A 24053-nucleotide genomic window follows, 5' to 3' on the forward strand; every position below is an offset into this window, starting at 1 on the left:
TGATGAATGGAAATAAAAAAGCCTTTAGCTTAGTTTCATAGATTTCAAAATGAATTCGTTGCTCCTTCTTGTATTCCGCAGATTCTTCTTCCCATATTTTCAAAGTTTCTCCAGGATGATTTAGGTGGACCATGTTCTGTTCTGACAGGAGCAATATGATCAATAATTCAAGAAGGTGCATTAGAGAAATCATTTTATAATAACAGTACAGGTAACATGTAGCTTTAAAATGTACTAATGAGTGTTTAGATGGATGAACAATACGCTTCTGAGAAAATGCTGTAATGATAAGAAATGGCAACATTTGTGATGTGATACTGATACATCTGGAAGATCAAGACTGTGGTTTTGTAAAAGGCCACTCCTGATTGGTTATTTGAGTTTATAGGCAGAGGATTTTAGTTCTGGGACATTATGAACCTTTTTTGGAGTCATTTCCATCAGTAATAATGTTTGGACAGAATATGCAGCGTTACACGATGTGGATGAGGGCCGTGGTTCAATTCTTTCTTCTTAAATTCCTTTACTGTGATTCACTCATAATTCCCTGCTGCATGTAAATGTCCTGCTGTGATTCTTACCAACATTTATATGAATTTCATGTTTGTTTTCAGAACTACACCCACTACAACAGACTGTAACAATAATAGTAATAAAGAAATCATTGAATCATGTCATTTTAATGACATGTGAGCAGTGCTTTATTCACATAAACAGACACATGATCAGGTCACCAATGCAAAGAAAGACATGATGTTAGTGACACCACAGAGCACCATAGTGTGCACACCAGAGGCCACACATTCACAACCAACATGTTTATACAGATCACACATGTATGTGAGCCACGAGTATCATCATATTTAAGACGTTAAGAAGACCGACCTGTTCAGTCAAATAATATCAGCAGAACTTTCTATTCCTACTCATCGTCTGCTTCCAATATTGTCCAATTTTACTATGAAATGTAGTAATAGTAATTTTGTATTTTGCAGACCTGATTCAAAGTTACTACGCATACTTTACCACACATATTTCCAAGTAATCATCACACTTCTTGAACTCTGGTTTAATAACTTATTAAACTGAAATTAGATTTAATAATAATAAGAAGAAGAAGAAGAATAGCACTGTGAGCGACCATCTTTGAACAGAGGCGGGGGTTTACGACACCAACTCTCTGCCATCTATAATCCAGTTTTGAGATCCCTTCCCAGACGCCTTAACGCCCACTCACATCCTGGGCCATCTGACCTCAGGAATTCGCATGATAAGGTGGGGCCAGGTTTCACAATGAACTCACCCGAAACTCTGGCTGATTGGGACCCACACCCAGTTTCACACCTTGGCTCAGGCGATTAGAGGATCATCAGGGGGTCCTTTTGTCCCTCTGTGGGGGGAAACTCCCACTAGGTTTATATCTGGGACTCTCCACCATTTGACCTTAGAACTGAAGAAGCTTCTCGGATGAGAGGTGAAACGTCTTCAAGCAACTTAAAGAAGTCCAGACGCTTTTCTTTGCAAGCTCCTTTGACTACGATGACCTGGATGACTGAGAACCTTCACAGACAAGAAGAATAGCACGTTTTGTGTTTTGTAGTCCTCTCTGGTTATTACACAGAAGTTACTGAACATTTCCAGGTAATAAGCCACAGCATTAAACATAATAGTTAGATTATTCCCTTTACACTCCTGGGGACACAAATCAGGGCTCCAGCACTGAAATACAGTAACTGTAATACAGTAATGTTAATGCATTGACCTTATAATGATGAGGTTACCACTACAAGTCAATAAACAAAAAAGTCCACAGCACAGATTTTTTTTTTTTTTTGCTAACAGGTTACAAATATGTAAGACTGCTTTCTTCCATTTGTGCAACATCTCTAAAGTTAGAAATATCCTGTCTCAGAGTGACGCTGAAAAACTAGTTCATGCATTTATTACTTCAAGGCTGGACGACTGTAATTCATTATTATCAGGAAGTCCTAAAAACTCACTGAAAAGCCTTCAGCTAATCCAAAATGCTGCAGCAAGAGTCCTGACAGGGACTAGAAGGAGAGAGCAGATTTCTCCTGTTTTGGCTTCCTGTTAAATCCAGAATTCAAAATCCTGCTCCTCACATACAAGGTCTTAAATAATCAGGCCCCATCTTATCTTAATGACCTTGTAGTACCATATCATCCTATTAGAGCACTTCGCTCTCGCTCTGCAGGCCTACTTGTTGTTCCTAGAGTATTTAAAAGTAGAATGGGAGGCAGAGCCTTCAGTTTTCAGGCCCCTCTTCTGTGGAACCAGCTTCCAGTTTGGATTCAGGAGACAGAAACTATCTCTACTTTTAAGATTAGGCTTCAAACTTTCCTTTTTGCTAAAGCATATAGTTAGGGCTGGACCAGGTGACCCTGAATCCTCCCTTAGTTATGCTGCAATAGACGTAGGCTATAATATTCTCATCACTTGGTGTCACAGTCACATGTATTTCCACATTATTACACTCAGTATCTGGTCTGTTAGAACTCAGTTATATGAATTTCAGTGTAATGTTACGCAGCTACATTCACTGTTCATACAGGCTTATTATGTTATTTAAATGTTACTCTGTGAGTAGGAATAACTCACACTTCCATATGATTACCTTGTTTCTACCTTATTACACAATTATTAGCATATTATTACTGAGCTGGAATAGAAAGTGTTAGCCTACATTGATAAATCATTGCTCCAGCATTCAACACAGCATTTCAGTTTACAGTATGATTAGATGGAGAGACAGAATATCACCCAAACAAAACAAACAGATCACATCAAAGTTATAAATAGACGTGCTTGTCACTGCGTGAAATAAGTATTTGAGCAAAATATGTCGTAGTGCATATCTGGAGAAACCTTGTTGACACAGCAGCAGTTAGACATCTGTAGCTGGTCCCCAGGTTTGCACAGATCGCTCTCCTCTTTAAAGAAACTCTCTTAATCTTTCAGGTTTCCACCTGGAAACTAGAAGCTCCAGTTCACTCCACAAATGTTCTGTATGAATACTGAGGCCTGAAGACATTAATGTGCTTCTTCTGTAACCACTTGATTGAGGCCTTGGTGGTATGTTTTGTGTCACAGTAACCACCCACAAACACAAACTGTGTTCAGGCTGATGGAAGGAGGCTCCTGTCCAAGATGTGATGGTTTAATGTCCTGGTGAAGTTGCTTTAGCAGAAAAACAGCCCAAAGTATAAAGTTTCCACCTCCGTGTCTGTGGGGTTGTTTGGTTTCATCTGAACTAAAAACCTCTGAATCATTACTGTCCACTGGAAACGTTAAAAAACGTGGCTTCTTCAGCAGAGACCCTTAAATCCATGAAACGGTAAATGGCCTTTTTTATACAGCACGTGCTGAGTACTACAAGCATCATTCACCCATTTGACCGCCGGTATGCACAACATTCATTTAGGACCTTAGTGCCTTGGTTACAAAGGATCAAACTATTTCACTCAATGACATGCAAATCAATTTATAACATTTATGTGAGGATTTTTGGTTGATACTCTTCATTAAAATAAAACTACCATGAAAATGAAGAGACTGTTCATTTCTTTCAGTGATCGTTTGAGTTCAGAGAAGAAAACGTCAAACTTGAGATTCAAACCTGTTCAGTATGTTTAGTAGATGCAGCTGCGCTGTCATTTTAACAATTCTATGGTGCCTTGTTGTCAAGTTACTGCGTTCAGGAATTTGGGTGCCCACGCTGCCCACTGGGGAAAAAAGTACATTTCACAGTGTGGCAGGGGCGTGGTCTGTGGCACTCAGCAGTCACAGGCTCCCCTTTTTCAGGAACGCAGCAGGAAAGCTGACTGATCCGACATCGGAACCACAAAAAGGACAAAGAAAAACACTGAAACTGGGGGTCAGGATCGCTTCACACAAGTGAACTTTTTCAACATATTAAAACAAAACAGTGCCACAGGAAAAGGTTACATAAGACATGCTTATAGCAATTAGAAAAAGAGGTCAGCACAAAGGAAAAGGCAGTGAGCCTCTACTTCTATTACACATGTCAGAGTCAGGCTTGGTGCCAGTAATGTTGGGGATTTAAAAGGTCTACAGTACACACAGCTGTATGGTTACATGATAACTTCAGAGTCTGTCATGACCAATGTTCCCTCTAAGCTGTGCGCAATTGCGCACTGCTGGCACGTCTCTGCGCACAGAAAATCTGTGTTGCGCACAAAAAAAATCTAACCTGAATTGAAATTAAAATTAATACTTTAACAATTCTGTTTTGCAGTGTTAGTCAGTAAGTGACTGGCTGCTCCCGTATGGGATTAGAACGATGCCACCTTATCCCATAGTCCAGCCAAGAATGCGATTCACATTCGTATATACGCAGCTAATCAACGTCGCTGACAGGCTATGACAGCGTCCTTATGTGCCGACACCGGTGTTTTAGCAAAGCGGCTGATGTGGAGTGAAGCCACGTTAATGACAACGTGTACAACCATTGGAGATGTGAGCAGGACAGACGGAACAACTGACGGGAAAAGTGTGGACTTTATACCAGTTTTTAAATTGTGTTGATCGGCCACGTAAAACCAGAGTTATGATAAAATATCTGCAATGTTTGGTTTTTTCCTGAATACTGTCGTTGTTTATATTGTTTATTGTTTATATAAGAAGTAGCTATATAATTAATTGCCCAACACTGGTCATTATTTACTGTATTTTGCAGACAGAGAGTTACAGACTCTCTCCCAGACCACAGACTCACAATACAAGTCAGAGCTTTATAAAAAGAAAAAAGAAAAGAAAAGTAAGTTGTGTTTTCAAAATTGGAGTTCAAGTTATTTTTACTTCCAATAGTGTTAACATGCTACACAGGTCATGAACAGGATTTTTTTTTAATTTTCATTGTAAGTGGGCTAAAGCAGTTAATTAAAAGTAGTCTAACATAAATGTAAATGCTGTAATTTGATTATTTTAATAAACATGTAACTTGGATGCTGGCGTGACCACAGCGCACACGTCTGCTGTCGCTCACAGTGGTCCAAGGGACGCTCAGGGAGTTTGTGTGTTCGCTCAGACACATGAAACATTAGAGGGAACATTGGTGATGATACAAGAAGAGTATACAGGTGAGTCCAACCTCACCGTCACCAGGTAAAATGTCTGTCTTATCTTTCATAAACCCCGTTAGTGGCATTAACGTTCAGAGACTTAACGTCTATTTTGGAATTTCACTCTAATTTCAGGTTTTCTACCTCCAGGTGCTTCAGAGAAGATACAGGGAACATGACACCAGGCCAGCTGGCTTTGTGTTTGTGACAGCTCATGCAAGGTTACTGTGGTCATTACTATTACACAAGTGTGAAACTCACGCCAGTCACATTACATTTCCCTGTGTGTGTGTGTCTGTGTGTGTGTGCGCGTGCTGTAACACTGGTTTGACTGGCCTCAGCAGCAGAGGCATTATGGCTTTATGGCAGCCTCATGTAAATGTAATTGCATGACTGTGATGATGTGTGATCGTCCATTTTCAGGGCAGTTTGTTTGTCCTTCAGATGAATTCTACTTATTATGTATGGATCCATGTTTCTCCCCTCTACTGCACCCTGACCCAGTCACTGAGTATGTTCAGGAGTTACACACTTCATATCTTCTTACGATCACTGCTGTGCTTTGTGTGGGCATCTTTCCTGGCACCGAGACACCTCACCCCCTCCAGCAGCATGGGGGTGCCGTGATGTGGGTCTGGACAGAGGAAAAAAGGGGAAGATGTCAGAGTAGATGGAGAGATGCCGGCAGGGAAAAACTATGTGACATTCCATGAAATGCTTAGACAGCGTAGCAAAGCAGGCTGTAGTTACTGAAATAACTTTAGCTCTTAGTAGCAGAAAAATGGTTTCTTTTCTTTATGAGAACTTAATGAGCTCTTTCTTTTTTCTTTTTTTGTCTGTCCTGTCCAGCACTGTAGCAATGCTAAAGATTTATTTTCCCAAATGGATCATTAGAGCTTTTGGTATATGGGTCCAATAGATTATGATGGTTTATTCAATCTTTACTTATTTATTTATTATATTTTTAAGTTGTTACAATCAGAACGGACAGCACCACAGGACGGGAAAGACAAGGACAAGAGAAGTTGTGAAGAGACTCAACAGAAGGAGAAGGAAAGAGAAACAGATGAGAAGAGAGACGGAGAGAAAAGGCCTGCTGAAAAAAAACACGCAAAAAGAAAACAACACAGCAGGAAACCACGGCAACAGCCAACATCAGCATCAGTAACAGTAAATGATAAATACTGAATGTTAGTGAGCAGCATGAAGGACTGATAATGATGTTTAGAGGCAGAATAACAGTGGAGGTCTTCATCACTGAGTTCATGTTTGGAACTTTGATTTCTGTTTTGGGGGTTTACAGGTTTTTTTGGAGGTGTGGTCTTAAACGTTTGATCAGCTGTAAAACAGCCTGTTTCAGTTTAAACGTTGTTTTCATTAAACTGCATGATCAGAAAATGATTTTGTCTCACTCCCATTTCTCCTTGTTCCACGTTGAAGCTACTGGGAACCTTGTTAAGATCCAAACATGCAAAATATGATTTTGTGTCATTTTTCAGGTGGTCTTAAACTTTTGATCGGGACTGTAACATCACTCCAGATAAGAATCCTTTTTTCTTTCTCATCCTCTTGTGTTAACATCTGTTTAACTTATTAATATCAATTAGTTGATTCAAGGTGATGCCATAACTATTTCCTCATCCATGTAAGCGACATTAGCCATACACACATAACTATGGGCACGCTAAGGTCACAGCTACACACACGTGTTCTCAGCCTGCTATAACTCTAGACAAAGGGGAGCAGCAATTTTAACACATAGAAATGTTAATTTTACAGTACTCAACATGGTTATAGACACAGAGGGTAGAAGAAGAAAACAAAAATATTCAGGAACTTTAAAAAAAAATCAAATCCTTATAAGAAGATTACGTGTCCCAGCAAGATCAGGAAATAATTAACAAAATACGCAAAACAAAACTAGAATCAAATGAAATTATTAATTAAAAAAACTCAATTCTTAGTACAAAGACTTGGCTTGCAAACTTTTGAATACGGTAACAAATCCGGTCAATTCTTAGCTAACCAGTTAAAAAAGAAAGAAAGAAAAAAGAACTATATGTGCTGTTAAAGATTTATCTGGGAACATAATACATGACCCTGAAAGAATAAACAAAATTTTTAGAGTCTGTATTTTCCACAGATAAACCCATCAAAAAATTGATCAGTTTCTTGATAACGTCCCCCTTCCGAAACTACCAGACAGGTAAGTAATAGCACTGGATTCTCCGCTGACATCAGGTGAACGCCAGGAAGTATGCCCAGCAATGTTTTTAACATTTGTAATGCGTGTTTGCACCATTCAGCCTGAAGGTGGCGCTGCCACTGGCTTTTCTTAACCTCTCTCACTTCACTGCAAACAAAATAAAGTTGAGTGCAGCCTGAAAAAAGAAAGATACCACAGCATCACTGAAACTCACTCGAACGTTGGAGGGTCACATTGTCACGGTCCAGTTTGAGTTCTTGTATTTTTATATTATGGTTTATGTTCTAAGTCCTTGGTTGTACGGTTTTGATTACTGTCATTTCCCTAGGTTTCAGTTATGGTTGTCAAGATAAGATAAGATAAGATAAGATAAGATAAGATAAGATAAGATAAGATAAGATAACCTTTATTAGTCCCACACATGGGAAATGGGTTTAGTTCTTAGGTTTTGTGTGATGGCTTCCCTATGTTCCGTGTTGTGTCTACTGTGCCTTTCTGCCCCATGTTTCAGGTCTCTATGTTCTGTCTCCCCAGTCTGTAAAGTTTACATGTCTTGAGTTCAGTCAGTGTGTTTCCTGTTTTACGTTGAAGGTCTGTGTCTCATGTCAGTGTTTCTAGTTTTGCTTCCCTTGTCTAGTTCAGTCTAATTACTCCCAGCTGTGCTCTCCTTCTGTGTCTCATTACCCTCGTTATCCTTCAGTGTATTTAAGCCTTGTGTTTCTCTTTGTTAGTGTCGCGTCCTCCCTCATAGCTGTGTGTGATTCTCCCTGAGTCTCCTCGTGTATTAGTTTTTCCCAGTTTAGTTTGCAATGTTTTGTATCACCTTTATTTCTGTTCAGCAATTAAAGCTGCATTTTTGAGTTAAGTTCCCGTTCTGGTGAGTTTGCGTTTGGGTCCTTCTCCTGCTTGCACACAGCTGTTTTGTGACACACATTTACCCAAAACTTCTTTTCAAATGGGCCCCGTTGCCTAAAGTTCACTCCCCCAGCCTCGCCAGCTGATCGAAGTGAGTACTCCCAAACATTAAGCACGTCTGGGTCCACACAAGGGTTCCATCAGCACAGTGTGCAGTGACCAGCAGCCCAACAATGGCAGCTATGCCAGCAGGAGGGTCTCTCGTGGCGGCCACCAACTACTATCAAAGGTGCATCAGCTCTACGTCCAGCAGCAGCTCATGTGGTGAAGTCATCCCTCACATCCAGGACTGCAGCACCTGGTAGTCCAGCTTCTTCTTTGATAAGCAGCCGGGGATGACCCCACTGACTAAGGAGGCACAGCACAAGGCGGGGGTCTTGGGTGTGGTGACGAACAGTCAGATCACCTGCGTTTCCTGGGAGATGGTGATGTAGCAGCAGGCGACTGGGAGCATTGATGCGGGTAGCCCCACCTCCTCATGATCCTGTGGTCTCTCTTGGTCCACGCCACCACACTTGATGGGGAATCGAACCATCAGCCAATGCTAGGTGACAGGAGGAAGTCGTGTTTACAGCCTTAGTTTCTGTTTTTCCTTTTGTACACGTCGTAGTGTGGCTGCGTCTTCTGTTCCTCTAACCTCACTTTTTAAATTAACAACCAATAATAAACTTTAAAAAAAACAGAAGCAGCCAATAATGACCTCTCTGTTGGTGCTCGAGCCTGCTTTGGGTTTCTTGGGTTACTGGTGTGGTGCGGATGGCCTAAGCCGGCAGCACAGGCCCTGGTGAAATTTACATGACCATCCATGTAGGCTCTAATGGGAGGAAGACGAAGGCCACTCTTGAGTCTCTCACCTCCCACTACCCACTGGAATGCCCTCATGACCAACTCCATTGCCATGATAAATGCCAGAGGGGAAATCGTGCAGCCTGCCATAACTCCAATTCCCAGGTGTTGCCAGGCTGTGGTGGTGTTCTCAGCTGTCACACAAAACTGTAAATCCTTAAAGTAGGTCTTGACCAGTCCTGTGATGTGGTTTGGTACGCTGAAATAGTTGAAGGCCATCCACAAGATCTAATGCAGAACTGACCCAAAGGCGTTGGCAAAGTCTAAAAAGACCATGTGATGGTCTCTTTGTTCTTTCTCAGCAGTTTGAATCTGGTGCCAGACGACGCTGGCATGCTCCAGACTTCCAGAGAAGCCCCGCCTTCTGCACTGATGTGTCAATATAGTTGTTTCTTTGCAGGAAAGCAGATAGTCTTTGGGCCAAGACACTGAAGAAGATTTTTCCCTCTACGTTCAGCAGGCTGATCTGGCGAAACTGGCTGATGGATGAGGAGTTCTTCTCCTTAGGGATCAGAATACCTCCTGCTCTTCTCCAAGCCTTTGGAATCACTCCTTTCTGCCACGCTACCTTTATCAGCGTCCACAGGTATTTGAGGACTCGTGGGGTGTTTTTATAGAGCCTATATGAGATGCCATTAGGTCCTGGGGCCGATGCTGCTCTTGCCTGCTTCACTACCTTCTCCACTTCACTCCATGTAGGTGGTCTTATGTCCATTTGGTGTTCAGGTGCCTGGATGGGCGGCATATCAGTCGGAATGGTAACTGGTTCATGCCTCTAATCATCAGAGTAAGTTTTCCTCAGATGATCTTCCAGGTCTTTTATGGGAATTTTGAGGCACCCACTCTGCTCTTCAACAAAAAGGCCCTTAACAAAGTTGTATGGGTTGCTGTTGAAAAGGGTCCTTGTCCGTTCTTTCTTCTTACGTTGTCGTCTGAGGTGTTCTGCTCTTCGCAGCTTAGTAAGTTGTTGCTTTATTTCCTCCTGCAGGGCAGGGAGTCCCTCCCTTTCTGTCTCATAGGCCCTCCTCCACTGTTGCCTCAGTTGTCTTCTCTCTTTCACTAATCTATCAATTTCCTGCTGTCTCCTGGAATTTAACTGGTTGAAATGGCCTTTCTGCTCTGAGTCTTGTTCTTTACCCCACATCGCTCAGCCCCATAGCTGTAGATGATGGTTCCCAGGTTCTCCAGCTTCCTTTCAACTGGACCCTTTTGTTGATCTAGTATAAGAGCCAGACCCACTCTCTTTTCTCACTGGATCTGGGCCACAGAATCTGATCTTTCCTACCTTCCATCTTCCTTTCCCTTGCTGCTAGTGGTTGGCTAAACTCAGTGTTGGAAGACTCTGTTAGCTGTTTCTGAATGAGCTCTGGGCTGGTTGATGGTGTTGATTGTGGCTGGCTTACAAATGTGTTGCTAGCTGTTGGTGGCTAAACTCCAAGCTAGGGGCTGATATTAAGCTAGAGCTACAATCTAATATTGGGTGTGGCTGGCTAAGCTCTAGACTGGGAACTGCTACTGGCTGGATTTGACTGAGTTCCAATCTGGAGACTATGGGGGAGTCTGTACAACAATGAACTTCGAACAGGGTGCTGATACCCTGAGGACTGTGGGGATTCTCCTGCCTCTGGGATTCACTCGACTGATTTGACTTACTTCTTAAAAAGTATGTGTCAATGCAAGGCCCCTTTCTCAGCTCACTGAGGCACTTCTTAGAAGACATAGCATACATTTTCACTGCTATGCAGATGACACCCAGCTCTATCTGTCCATGAAGCCAGATAACACACACCAATTAGTTAAACTGCAGGAATGTCTTAAAGACATAAAGACCTGGATGGCCGCTAACTTTCTGCTTCTTAATTCAGATAACACTGAGGTTATTGTACTCGGCCCTGAAAATCTTAGAAATGTGGTATCTAACCAGATTCATACTCTGGATGGCATTACCTTGGCCTCCAGTAACGCTGTGAGGAACCTTGGAGTCATTTTTGACCAGGACATGTCCTTCAACGCACATATTAAACAAATATGTAAGACTGCTTTCTTCCATTTGCGCAACATCTCTAAAATTAGAAATATCCTGTCTCAGAGTGACGCTGAAAAACTAGTTCATGCATTTATTACTTCCAGGCTGGACGACTGTAATTCATTATTATCAGGATGTCCAAAAAACTCACTGAAAAGCCTTCAGCTAATCCAAAATGCTGCAGCAAGAGTACTGACAGGGACTAGAAGGAGAGAGCAGATTTCTCCTGTTTTGGCTTCCTGTTAAATCCAGAATTCAAAATCCTGCTCCTCACATACAAGGTCTTAAATAATCAGGCTCCATCTTATCTTAATGACCTTGTAGTACCATATCACCCTATTAGAGCACTTCGCTCTCGCACTGCAGGCCTACTTGTTGTTCCTAGAGTATTTAAAAGTAGAATGGGAGGCAGAGCCTTCAGTTTTCAGGCCCCTCTTCTGTGGAACCAGCTTCCATTTTGGATTCGGGAGACAGAAACTATCTCTACTTTTAAGATTAGGCTTAAAACTTTCCTTTTTGCTAAAGCATATAGTTAGGGCTGGACCAGGTGACCCTGAATCCTCCCTTAGTTATGCTGCAATAGACGTAGGCTGCCGGGGGATTCCCAAGATGCATTGAGTTTTTCCTTTCCAGTCACCTTTCTCACTCACTATGTATTAATAGACCTCTCTGCATTGAATCATATCTGTTATTAACCTCTGTCTCTCTTCCGCAGCATGTCTTTTATCCTGTCTTCCTTCTCTCACCCCAACCGGTCGCAGCAGATGGCCGCCCCTCCCTGAGCCTGGTTCTGCCGGAGGTTTCTTCCTGTTAAAAGGGAGTTTTTCCTTCCCACTGTCGCCAAAGTGCTTGCTCATAGGGGGTCATATGATTGTTGGATTTTTCTCTGTATCTATGAAGCGCCTTGAGGCGACTTTTGTTGTGATTTGGCGCTATATAAATAAAATTGAATTGAATTGAATTGAACTTCTTCCTGCCTTGGTGGATTTTAAGGCCCATGTCAGTTGTTAGTTTTGGCCAGCCACAAATGCAGTCCTGCAGCTTCTTTCCTACCATCATTGATGGTCCATTATTTGCAATGCTGGTTAATCTATTCATCGGTGGTACCGTTCCGTGGTTCGTTGCCATTAAATCCGTCCGGAAAGGGTCTTCTTCCACCCCTGCTCTCGCAGACCCTTCTCTTTTGAGACTTCTGTAGCAATAATGGGTGTACCCAGGTACGCTAAAAAGCGCTGGGTCCTGCTGGTATGAGGCACTAACCCACACCAGCCCCATTAGGGTCTATTCCCTCCTGTCAGCAGTCTTTCCAGGCTGTCATCTGGTCTTTCCCTGATTGTCAGCTGCCCATTCGCAGCGGTCACTGGATCACTCCAGAGTTCTGATTCAGTAAAAGGACTAGATGTTATAGTCCCTGATAGTGCATTGCTTTAAATGGCGAGAATCTTGAGGGATGGCTGTTATGAGGAAAGGCAGCCCAGAAACTTTGCCAGCGGCACACATCGTTGTGTGCCTCAACTTTCGGTCTTTTACCCAAGCTAATCTGCAATTCTTTGGGGTGGGATTAGAGATCTGATCTAGGTTATCATATTGAGATTTGGGACACATCATCAGTAGTGGAACTTGGATTCATTGGGTGTTTTGGCCATTATCACTAGACACCCTCATCCAAGGAGGCCCTGCCAGGGTTGATCAGGCCCTGGAGTGTGTCACTGGTTTATATTAAATTGTTATTTCTCTTCTTCTTTCTTCTGTTTAGTTTCCTACAGTTTATTTTCTATCTATTCACTGCAACAGGAATAATACTTACCTCTTTTACATTTATGGAGCCTAACTTCTTCAAAGGGATAGAAAAGGTGATAGAGAGAAGTAAGACAAAAGGGACACGACAGGAGAGAGCATGATCTGGCTTCCCACACCTCCCCGCCGGATCAGGCTGTACGCTCTACCTCCCCACTGCCTCCCAGAAAAGGGAAGAAGAGCAGAGGGGAGAAGAGCGGAGTATTTCTTTTCTCTCGTGGTTAGCAGACTGCCTTAGCTGCCCAAGTGATGTCAGCCCTTTTTAACCATAGCCAGTGACTGGTCCTCTCAGCAGTGTTAGCTAGTTCTCTTATAGCCTGCCTTTGCGCCTGTCCTCTGATCCCAATCTCTCTAAGCAGTTTTGCTGTTGTACTGGCAACAAAGCCCCTGCACCCCACTTCCACCGGGCGCACCTTGATCTTCCAGCCTCTGTCCTGTGCCTCAGCTGCCAAGTTGGCATACCGCAGCTGCTTCCTCAGTTGCTTCCTCCCATGGTACCGTCAGCTCAATGACGTACGCAAGTTTTAGGAGTTAGACCAAAGGACAAGGTTTGGTAGTTGTTACGATCTCTGTGGGAAAAATTAGCCTCTGATCCATGTCCACTTGCATCTGCCAATCCCTGGCAACCTTCAGCGGGCCCAGGTCTGGGGTTGAGGGGCTTGTCCTCGGCTTGTCTCCTTCCCGGACAAATGTTAATGAAAGCTGACGCTCCTCTTGGTCAGTGAAAGGTTGAGTGTTGATGGATTTTCTTTTGCACTCAACTTTCTCAGCTAGACACCTGAGGACCTGGTTGTGCCTCCATGTGTATCTGCCCTGAGTACGGCTTCTCCTACAACCAACCAAGATGTGCTTGAGTGTGGCTGGGACTGTACACAGGGGGCAGGAGGACTTAGTTAGAGTTTAATCCTTTTTAAATTACGGCTGTAACATAACAAAAAGTACTAACTAATAGTTTGTTTAGCTTTGTCCTTTGTTTCTCTGTTTCCACCCAGTCCTTGTCCTCACACACCAACATGTTCAGCAGATGTCTATGACCCCTGAACTAGCCTGGCTCTGCCAGAAGTCTTTTCTTGTTAAAAGGCCACCAGCGCCAGTGCTGCTCATCAGGGATTGCTTAATCATTACTGTTGCTGGTCTTTTTCTTATTATATAAAGTCCCTTAAAATGGTCTAAATTAAACTGTATGGTAAGAAACTTACTGGCTGGATACTGGGCTCTCCAGTATCCAGCCAGCTCAACAGATGCATTTTAACTATCTTCTAAATTGCAGAAATCCAACTATACAGACGATGACGAAATTATTGGCCCTCATTATGAAAAAAAAAAAAAAATCCCCAAGAGCTGTAAAACATAGAAAGTTCGTCCAGGTTTGATGGTCCTTGGTCTTCAGTTCACCCCACAGTTTTTCCATGGGGGTCAAGTCAAGGTGTTGTGAAGGCCAATCACTGATGTTTCCTTTGGTCTTCTGGATGCAGTTCTTCACCAGAAGCTGCATCAGCTTTGGACTGTTGGAGGTCAAAGCAATGATCCAGACTCAAGTTTTCTTTAAAATCTCCACATATCCTTTCTTCAGGACTCCTTCCACCTTAACAAGAATCTCAGTTCCAGATGTACTGAAGCATAATACTCATACTATAATGTTTCACTGTGCTGCACTGTGTCCTGTTGAACTGTGTTTGATCTGTGTACAGTCAACAAGGTAATAAAGATGCAGTCCTGTATGAATAGGACCTGTTTACTCTGTGCGTGCGTGCGTACTCGCGTGTGCGTATGTGTGTGTATCTGTCGGTGCACAAGCACCTACCAATGACCCTGGCCTGGAGTCTGACCTTTAGACTGCTGTCTTTTCTCCCTCTGGTTACCATGGTGATCTCCTCCTGTTGCACCCCCTCCTGGTGAGTTCTGTACTCACATGTTACCTTTACACCTCCTAAAGAGAACGAGGGAGTGAGGAAGGAGATAAGTTATTCATACGCAGTTTGCACCACGCTGAGTCCAATGAACTTTAGAAACATCATCAATGCAGTTAAAGGAATACTTTAGCCCCAGATGTACCAACCCTGTGCTGCAGCATATCTATGTCTAATGTATCAAAGACTGCATTTACCTCAAGCAGCAAAGAACAGAACATTCAGCACTCCTAACTCTAACAAGCACAGACTCAGTAACTGTGATGCCATCTTAACCCTGAGTGAAATTTTTCAAAGACGATGTTCTAATGTAATGCTTAAATAAGTTGTAGACAGTCTTCTTCAAACGTTTTGCTATAAGAGGAAACTTTGAGATTGGTATTCGGCTCGACGGCTGTCTGGTTTTTTTAGGTGTGGTTGCACAAAAGCTGTCCTGAAGTATTCTGGGACACAGCCAGAGGACAGACAGTTGGTAAGTGCAGAAACAAACAGTGACATCCAAAGCTTGAAGAACGTTTTCGTTGCACCACAGATCTTTAAAGCTCGTCTTCAGAGACTCAGTCTGTTCACTGAAAGCCATCAGTGCTTTCATTTCTTGTTATTGTACCTGAACACTCTTCTCCTTACCCTCCCTCTTGTCTTTTATGATTGAAAATGTCTTTATTCATCCAGGGTAGCCATTTTGGACACTGTGGACCGGCATGTCTGTTACACACTTTGCTGTGACAGTGGGTTGAACGTCCACACTCCAGTGAACTCATGTGTTGGTATCTTCCCCTCTAATTACAACCCAGTTCTTCCTTATCCGGGACATTGAAGCTGTTCCTGGACGGGGAAATTCAGGAATGTGGTTGATTTATTTTTTTGTGGCCGTTCCTTTGAAGACTAGATCCATGCAGCTGCAATGAAGGAGAGCTGACTGGTTTGTTTGGTTTAGCTCCTTAGTGCTAAACCAAGCCTGGGAGGTGTTGAGCTGCTGGAGAGATGAATCCAGCTGTTTCTGCTGAGACACTGGCAACAGCAGTCAGCTGACTCTTGATCTCAAACCTGCTCGAGAGCAGAGATCTGTTATTGCAGTACTGAGATGCTTGGGTCAGGCAGAGACAGTGTCACAGCTGTATGGAGAGCTGAGCTTTGGCATACTATTACAGACGAGAGCTCAAATACTGGGCCTGCTGACACGAGGCAGACTCGAGTTTTGTTCTACGTAGGCTTCCAGGATCGCTTTTAACCCAAGATGGCTTATGCTCAGTTTATTCACACGGGCTAATCAGTGTAATGTAATACAATCATTCAGTTACTCAAGGTTTTAATTTAGGTTCGTACTTTCAAAAATAGCGAGGTGTTACCAATATTCTCAGCACAGAGACGCAGACGCTGCCACAGACAGTAGACACTAACGCCATATTTTGGTTTCGTTTTTAGGTTTTCACTTCCTGGTGTTGGGAAATGTGACAATGCATATACATTTTCCTTAGGATGTCTTCCTTCTCTCACCCCAATCAGTCGCAGCAGATGGCCCCGCCCCTCCCTGAGCCTGGTTCTGCCGGAGGTTTCTTCCTGTTAAAAGGGAGTTTTTCCTTCCCACTGTCACCAAAGTGCTTGCTCATAGGGGGTCATATGATTATTGTGGGGTCTTTACCTTATAATATAAAGCACCTTGAGGCGACTGTCGTGATTTGGTGATATATAAATTTGAATTTCAAAATACATTTCTTGGTTACAGACTTGTGTTGTGCTCGTGTGAAAAGATTCCACAGAAACATTAGTCCCAAAAAGTAATAACACAAGTGAGGACGCTGCTGGACAGAGTCTAAGGAGCTCCTTAGACTAGCATGACCTGGATTACTGAGAACCTACAGACTTACTGCTGGGCAGAGAACCTAACCCACCGTGGTCACCTGCTCTGTGCAGCATTTGTAATAGCCCAACAGTCTGCTCGACAACACTGCAGGTTAGACATATGTGCAAGCATGTCCTGAAGTATTCCTGTACACCTATACGTACCCTCCAGTGTGGAGTTAATACGCTGGACCCGCAGGCTGGGCGACCTCCGAGATGGAGAAGAGGAGGGAAGACATGAGAGCTCTTTGCCCAGTGTGGGGACATCTGGGACAGTGAAGACAATCTCATAACAGTGGTGGCTCTTCAGGAAACCAGCCTTGACAGAGGAGCGACGTGTTAGAGGCAAAGAGTAGAAAACATTGGATCAAATAGCTCAGGAGGATGTGGGCTAACACAGCCCGTGGTGTCACATTTTCATGGCTCAGTTTAATGTTGTTTTGATGTTCCACCATTCCTCAGTCGGACTTTACATTTTACAAATGTATCCGGATGAAACATCCATGAACATGGAAATCAATCAAATCGTAAACCAGGAGACTTTCTCTACTCATTCATGAAAACACCTTGTGGTCATTTTATCAACACTTCACCTGAAAAATCGCTTACAATGATGAAATCATGACGAACAACTGTGTTCGTTTGACGGTGTGCAGACACACCTTCACCAAGTAGCTGCCATCCTTCTCTGAGACAGCAATGAGCGTAGCGACGTTTGACTGGTCATCTCTCCGTGTTGGAGAGCCAGGGGGCTCGTCATCGTCAGGGAAACGCACCCCACCTGCTTTGGACGTAGAGCCTGGGGACAGACAGGTAACATCAAACCACGGCAGCCGTAGAAATAAACACAACTGCTGTCAACGTGTTTGCTGAGATGGAGAACAGCAAACCGATACAATCTGAGAGCATAACACCAACTACTGTACTGTCACATTATTAGGTACACCTGTTCCACTGCTCATCACAGCAATCCAAACATCTAATCAGCCTTTGACATCAGCAGGAATTTAAAGCATTTAGACAGGACGGCCTGCTGGAGCTCAAACTGAGCATCAAAGTAAGAAAGATGAACGTGGCATGGTTCATGATGTCAGGCGGGCTGCTGTGAGTATTTCAGACATTGTCGATGGGCTGGGATTATCCTGCATAATCATGTCTACTATCATCAAGGTTAGACAAGAGGAGACGGACTCCAACAGCCTCGACAGGCACCAGATTTCAGTCCAGCACAGCATCCTTGGGATGTGCATGAAAGGGAAATTTGGATGAGCAGGAATTTGATTGAAAGCATAAATGCAATGCTGGACTGTATTCAGGAAAGTGAGCGATCTGGAGCTGTGGCTGACAAAAGTACAAAATGCTTAAGTGAGAAGTGCATCAACACAGTAGCAAATGAAAATCTTTAGTAGTGAAGCACGTGTAGAGACAGCAAAGGTGTGTGTGAAGACAATGAGATTGTTTGATGTGGGTGAGGAGGTGTGTTACTGATTTGAGAACCAACTAAAAGTCATGAGATTGACTTTTGTGCTGTGGGCCAGTTGAGCCAAAACAACCTAAAAAATTGTAGTAAAACATATATTTATATAGTGGCGACTCACAGCAACAGCTGCTTCAAAGAAACATCTGGATGGACTATGTGCTGGACCAGTGCTTCCTACAGCACAGCACCAACTGTAACTCATCAGCTGCAGAACGATGCAGCACAGACACGATGTGATATTCCCATGTCTGTCTCAGTTAGACATTACAGCTTTCTCTACAGTTTGTGAATCAATATGAAAAATGCTTCCAAACTGGTTGTAGCTCCATAGGACACACACCGATTGTCATGTGGTACTTTTCTACTCTGCTTAAGCACTCAGAGAACAGCTGGTAGCAGCTGTGGCTCAGCAGACCATCGACAAATCAGAAGGTAGGTGATTTAGATTCTCCTGCTCTTAGATTGCAAAGACGAGCAGAAGGTGTGAGGCTGATGAGAATCTGTGACCAAAGCAACATAAGCGACAGACGGACCAAAGGACCCCGTCATTGTGATTCACTGATGCTAAAACTTCAGTGTTGGATGAGTTACAGTAGAGAGAATGTAAACTACAGGGCATAACGCAGTCAGAACATTTTGATGAGCTGGATTGTTTTTGGTGCTCATTTTCAGTGCAGACACATATTTTTAGAAACATACAGGAAAAAACAACAAACACAAACAGAGCCGTTAAAAGCACAGTGAGAAAATATCATGTGCTTTCTGCATTTGCCAGGCCCTCTGCTCATTCAAATCACCTGTACCTGTACTACTTGCCACTTTATCACTAAACAGGATACAGCGCCCCCTGGTGGTTTCAAATAAAGGCCAGTCACAAGTAGCATTCATAAACACACAAGCAGCATCACACTCACCTTTTCTTCCTGTTGCCATGGTGATGTGGTTAGGATTTAGGTTAGACAAAACCTGAGTACTGTCATCACTGACCTGAGTATGAGAGCACAGGGAGACAGAGAGCACGGTGTCACAGCTCTGTGGTGGACATGGAACAGTACAGACCGATATCACACGGTCTCTTCCTCCATGTCCTTCTTTGTCCTGTTGTCCCATTTTTACTTTAGTCTATTATATCCCTTGGATATGAATACCAGTCAAATATAATCTGTCACTGATTTTTTTTTCATCAGTCCGAGACCACAAATTGATTATTTGAATAGAGTACAACTGCCACTCTGATTGTTAAAGCTCAGTCACTGCAAACTGACCAGGACCGCGTCTCTAGCTCTCCTTTATGACCTGCAGCTGGTCTGATCTGGAGAACTAAGAAAACACAGGAGCCGAAGTTCATTTTGATCAATTTCTAATTTCAGCTCAAAGCAACAGCCTTGTAAAGGAAAAGTATGTGCAGAGATAAAACTGCAGCAATCAGATCATGGTGACAGAAAAGAGCCACAGGACGAGCCCTGGAGCCATGGGCAGAGACGGGAACAAGAACAAGCGCGCACAAAAGTTTGCTGTTGCTTTCAGTAGTTTTTCTACAGAGTCAGATAAACACACAACACGGAGACATGCACAGCACAGGACACTGTGTGCTGTTCTGGCCCACAGACAGGAGAGCTGTCAGCTAAATTATTTGTTATAGAGCATAAAGAGTTCACTGCATCACAGGTCATGGGTTGTCTTATTTCACTGCTAGTAAAAAAATAAATATGATCCATGTATTTATTGCTATTTCACTGTCATATAGGTGTTTTTATTATGGTAGTTTTTGTTTTTTATTGCACATGATGGTAACAATGAAAACTCTTTGCTGCCACAGGTTTTCACTGTTGTGTGGTCTGATTACCAGTACTGATATCTCCTCTCTTCTACTATCAGGGCTCTCAAAATCGCTAGCCTGACGTCCCGGGGCTAGCGATTTTTCCAGTCGGGCTACCAAAATCTGTCTCTGCCCTGCCCGTCGGGCTATCATAGGAAAATATATTTCAATGCTTTTGCATTCTTTGGGAAATGTAGCTGGGTAATTATGTCATTGGCATCGGTGAGCCACTGTCAATATGTGACATATTGAAATCGTGTTTGAATTTGCGCTTGTTTTTTGCTTTCACTTTGCAATCGCAGGAACTGTGTATAGAGAGCGACAGCACTGATTGGTGAGTGACGATCATTTGCGCACCAATTCCTCTGACATCGTCTTATCAATCGTTAGCTTACTATGCAAACATGACAAGTGAAATCTCCCGCAGCTTAAACATGTGAGAGGTTGATCGCGCAGAGAATCGCTGAGCGTTATGTGAGTGTGTGTGTAAAAGCAGCAGGATATATATTTTAGTTCTGCTGAGCCAAATAAGACAGGTCAGGGTGAAGAAGTGACAGCCAAAGAAAAGCTTACCACAAAACGGAAAAGTTATGACAAATCAGACTATAAGGCAAAAAGAAAGTGCAGCTTTATGGTTTCATGGACAAAAGAATTTCTGTGGCTGCGATATGATGAGCTATATAACCAGGGCTGCACATAAGTGGTCCGCAGGTGCGCATTCGCTGTTAAAATAAAAAACGCGCACAAGATAAGAAGTTGCACCGCGTGTTTGCGTACATAAGATTTTCTGGAGGAGGACAGACATTTGTTTAGAACTCTTAAAGATGTCGAAGAAGCTCCTTTAAGCAATTACTCTGATGTTCACCCACCTCCAAAGAAATGTCAGAAGGAGTCCGAACCACAAAAGAAGCGCGTATTCTCGGAAAAGTGTTTGCAGGAGGTGAGCTGGCTTCAAACAAATGATGAACGCACAGAGATGTGGCGCAGAATGTGCCGTGAAAATCCCACTCTAGTGGACAAAAACACTGCCTTTTATATGGACGCAAACGCGCGTTGCAACTTCTTATCTGGTGCGCGTCTTTTATTTTGACAGCGAATGCGCACATGCGGACCACTTATGTGCACCCGTGTAAATAACATAATGTTCTGCCGGGTGTGTTGTTGGTTTTCCCTCGATTTCTGAGTCGACAAGCGCCTTTGTTACTGGGACCAGTCATTTTAAGAAAGGCCCCGATTAGAACCCATGAGAAATGCAAGAAATGCATTATTGCTCAGTCTGCAATAGCTTTCCCAGAACAAACACCAATTGCAAATAACAAACTAAAAATAAACCTGAAAATCAGTTTAGAACAGCTACTATGTTGCAAAGAGTGAACTACCACTGGCACAATGTAGCAGTCTTTGCAAACTTCAAAAAGCAAATGGCCTCGATCTTGGTCCCACTTGCCTCTTACTCGTGACTTCAGTGGAAATTTCAAATTCAGGATCTGACACAGACTGATTCATGTCCTACACAGTTCTTACAAGTTCATAGAAATTTCTGTTCAATTAGAACCAAGTATTTGAGTTGATGATTGTAATTTTTATACAATGTTGTAATTTGTGTTTAAAGAATTTTTTGATTAATGTTTTGTTTCCGTTACAATATTATACTTTAATGTATAATATTGTAACGGAAACAAAACAGGAAACAAAACATCAATCAAAAAATTGCTCTCTTTTTTATTTGGGCTACTTAAATTTATTTTGGGCTACCAAAAACTGAAGAGTCCCTGCCCGAAGGGCTACCAGGGATTTTGAAATTTTGCGAGCCCTGACTATGTAAAGCTTCCCTATTTCAATTAAATAAATAAGAAAATATTATTTTAAAAAATTAGTAAAATTCAAGAACACCAGCGAGAGAGGATAAGAAGGACAGACGCAACAACATTGTCATCCCCTATGTAGCCGGTGTATCAGAAAAACTTAGGAGAGTTTTCTCCAAGCATGACATTTCAGACCCAGCAACACGCTCAGACAAAAACTGGTTCACCCGAAAGACAAAACGCCAAAACGCCAAAACACAGACTTAACAATGTGGTGTATGCTGTACAGTGCAGCGAGGAATGCCCAGACCTCTACATTGGAGAGACCAAACAGCCACTTCACAAGCGCATGGCACAACACAGAAGAGCCACCTCCACAGGACAAGACTCAGCAGTCCATCTGCATCTTAAGGATAAAGGACACTCTTTCGAGGATGCCAATGTTCACATTTTGGACAGAGAGGACAGATGGTTTGAAAGAGGAGTGAAAGAAGCATCTATGTCCACTGTGAGCGACCATCTTTGAACAGAGGCGGGGGTTTACGACACCAACTCTCTGCCATCTATAATCCAGTTTTGAGATCCCTTCCCAGACGCCTTAACGCCCACTCACATCCTGGGCCATCTGACCTCAGGAATTCGCATGATAAGGTGGGGCCAGGTTTCACAATGAACACACCCGAAACTCTGGCTGATTGGGACCCACACCCAGTTTCACACCTTGGCTCAGGCGATTAGAAGATCATCAGGGGGTCCTTTTGTCCCTCTGTGGGGGGAAACTCCCACTAGGTTTATATCTGGGACTCTCCACCATTTGACCTTAGAACTGAAGAAGCTTCTCGGATGAGAGGTGAAACGTCTTCAAGTAACTTAAAGAAGTCCAGACGCTTTTCTTTGCAAGCTCCTTTGACTACGATGACCTGGATGACTGAGAACCTTCACAGACATAAAATTCAAGAAATTCAACTGAAATGAGTTGAATGATGATTACTCGATATTGTAGCCTGCCCATTAAATTATTAGAGGCTTTCTTCTCATTCCAAGATTATCAGTAACAATTACAACATAGTAATCCAGCGATTATTTGTCTTACAATACATTTAAATGGCTTTTTGCTGCAGTGCTTCACAAATGAAGCTGGATCCCGTACAGCGGGCTGCTGTGTCCGCGCTACACACACAGAAATCAAAAAGGTGAAAATCCTCTGTGCTGTTTTTATCACAGCGTGTCCAGAAGTCACAAAGCTTTTGGAATCACTTTAATATCGAGAGCTGAAACGTCTCAGTGTCACGGGAGCTTAAAGAGGACAACACCCATCCTGCTCAGCTGTACGGAGGGAAGCAGGCACCTGAGGGCTTTGTAACACTGGGCAATAATGTGCTACATAACCATTCGGGATGCATAATAATAAAAGCAGGGTGCTACTTACAGGAACTGTGTCAACCCGTCAAACACAGATCCACACCCATCCAGTCTGCATCCTGCACCAACCTGCTGGTACAGCTAAACACACGCAGTCACATAGGAAGTACGTACCGCTTCGTTCAGATCATCCGAGCTGCGCGCTTCCCACTCTGGCGTCCGTCTTTGGGCAGCTGGCAGGATGCTGCTGTGCTCTACATGCACACTCACGTGTCCCGCGCGCGGACTCCTCGGCGGACACGCGCGTGTAGCAGACAGCCACACAGCGGGCACAGATGGTCACCGTTATATAACAAGGCGCGTCAGATGGGTCCAAATGTCCCGTTTGCACCGCGGCGTTAAGGCCTCACACGTGTAAGACTCAAAGCAGAGTGTACCTGGTAAAATGTCTGTTTCTACTATTTCCATATATTATTTCAGGATTTTACTCAGAAATGTTAACTGTACTGTACCGTACTTGTCCTAAGTCCTGCCACTTACATATGATCAAACCTCCAACCTTGCCATTAGTAGATGACCTGCCCAAATCTCCTGAGACGCAGCCATCCCATTTATGTAGAATGTATCATTTAGAGGCACTCTGAACAACCTGAAGATGTGCCAAGTGAGTCAAAAGTCACCCAAGGTAGGCACAAATCTGTCAGTGGCACAAACACAAACAATGACTTCTTTTTTCACTTCATTAAGTTGGACAAAACTGCACTCTAAAAAGTAACCAGGCCTTTTTACCTCCACTTGATTAAATCCATGGCTGCAACATAAAAATTCTAATTTATTGATTAAGATAGACCTTCTAAGTTGCAAACTTTCTTTTTTGGTTGTGTTGAATTAATAATGTTGGTAATTACATTAAATTAATTTTATATGTAATTTCAAATTAAAT

The 24053-nt window shown here is 43.1% G+C and overlaps 1 protein-coding gene and 1 pseudogene across 3 annotated transcripts; one reads left to right on the top strand and one right to left on the bottom strand.

Annotated features, from left to right (window-relative positions):
• Positions 1–664: 664 nt before the first annotated feature.
• adisspa (adipose secreted signaling protein a) lies at positions 665–23522 on the bottom strand. 3 transcript variants are annotated; one of them, XM_084932358.1, is made up of 6 exons: positions 23285–23522; positions 19039–19111; positions 17307–17443; positions 16810–16963; positions 14722–14822; positions 665–5736 (listed from the first exon to the last, which is right to left on the bottom strand). In XM_084932358.1, exons 2-6 carry the CDS (start codon positions 19055–19057, stop codon positions 5698–5700), a joined length of 450 nt encoding a protein of 149 aa, XP_084788484.1. In that variant the 5' UTR covers positions 19058–19111; positions 23285–23522; the 3' UTR covers positions 665–5697. The 3 variants fall into 3 exon arrangements, with proteins under 3 accessions (XP_084788484.1, XP_084788482.1, XP_084788483.1); XM_084932356.1 differs by having other exon boundaries at positions 14697–14822; positions 23285–23515; XM_084932357.1 differs by lacking the exon at positions 23285–23522 and adding an exon at positions 23178–23275 and having other exon boundaries at positions 14697–14822.
• LOC146386262 (pancreatic progenitor cell differentiation and proliferation factor B pseudogene) lies at positions 8397–8705 on the top strand (annotated as a pseudogene).
• Positions 23523–24053: the final 531 nt, after the last annotated feature.

Source organism: Perissodus microlepis, chromosome 6 (assembly GCF_051167445.1).
Source record: "Perissodus microlepis isolate ML-2025 ecotype Zambia chromosome 6, ASM5116744v1, whole genome shotgun sequence".
NCBI lineage: Eukaryota > Metazoa > Chordata > Actinopteri > Cichliformes > Cichlidae > Perissodus > Perissodus microlepis.

Coding starts and splice junctions, on each gene's coding strand:
- adisspa (XM_084932356.1), bottom strand. Junction 16,964..17,306: donor ATGGCAGCTACTTGGTGAAG/GTGTGTCTGCAC, acceptor TCCTCTGTCAAG/GCTGGTTTCCTGAAGAGCCA. Junction 14,823..16,809: donor TATTAACTCCACACTGGAGG/GTACGTATAGGT, acceptor CGTTCTCTTTAG/GAGGTGTAAAGGTAACATGT.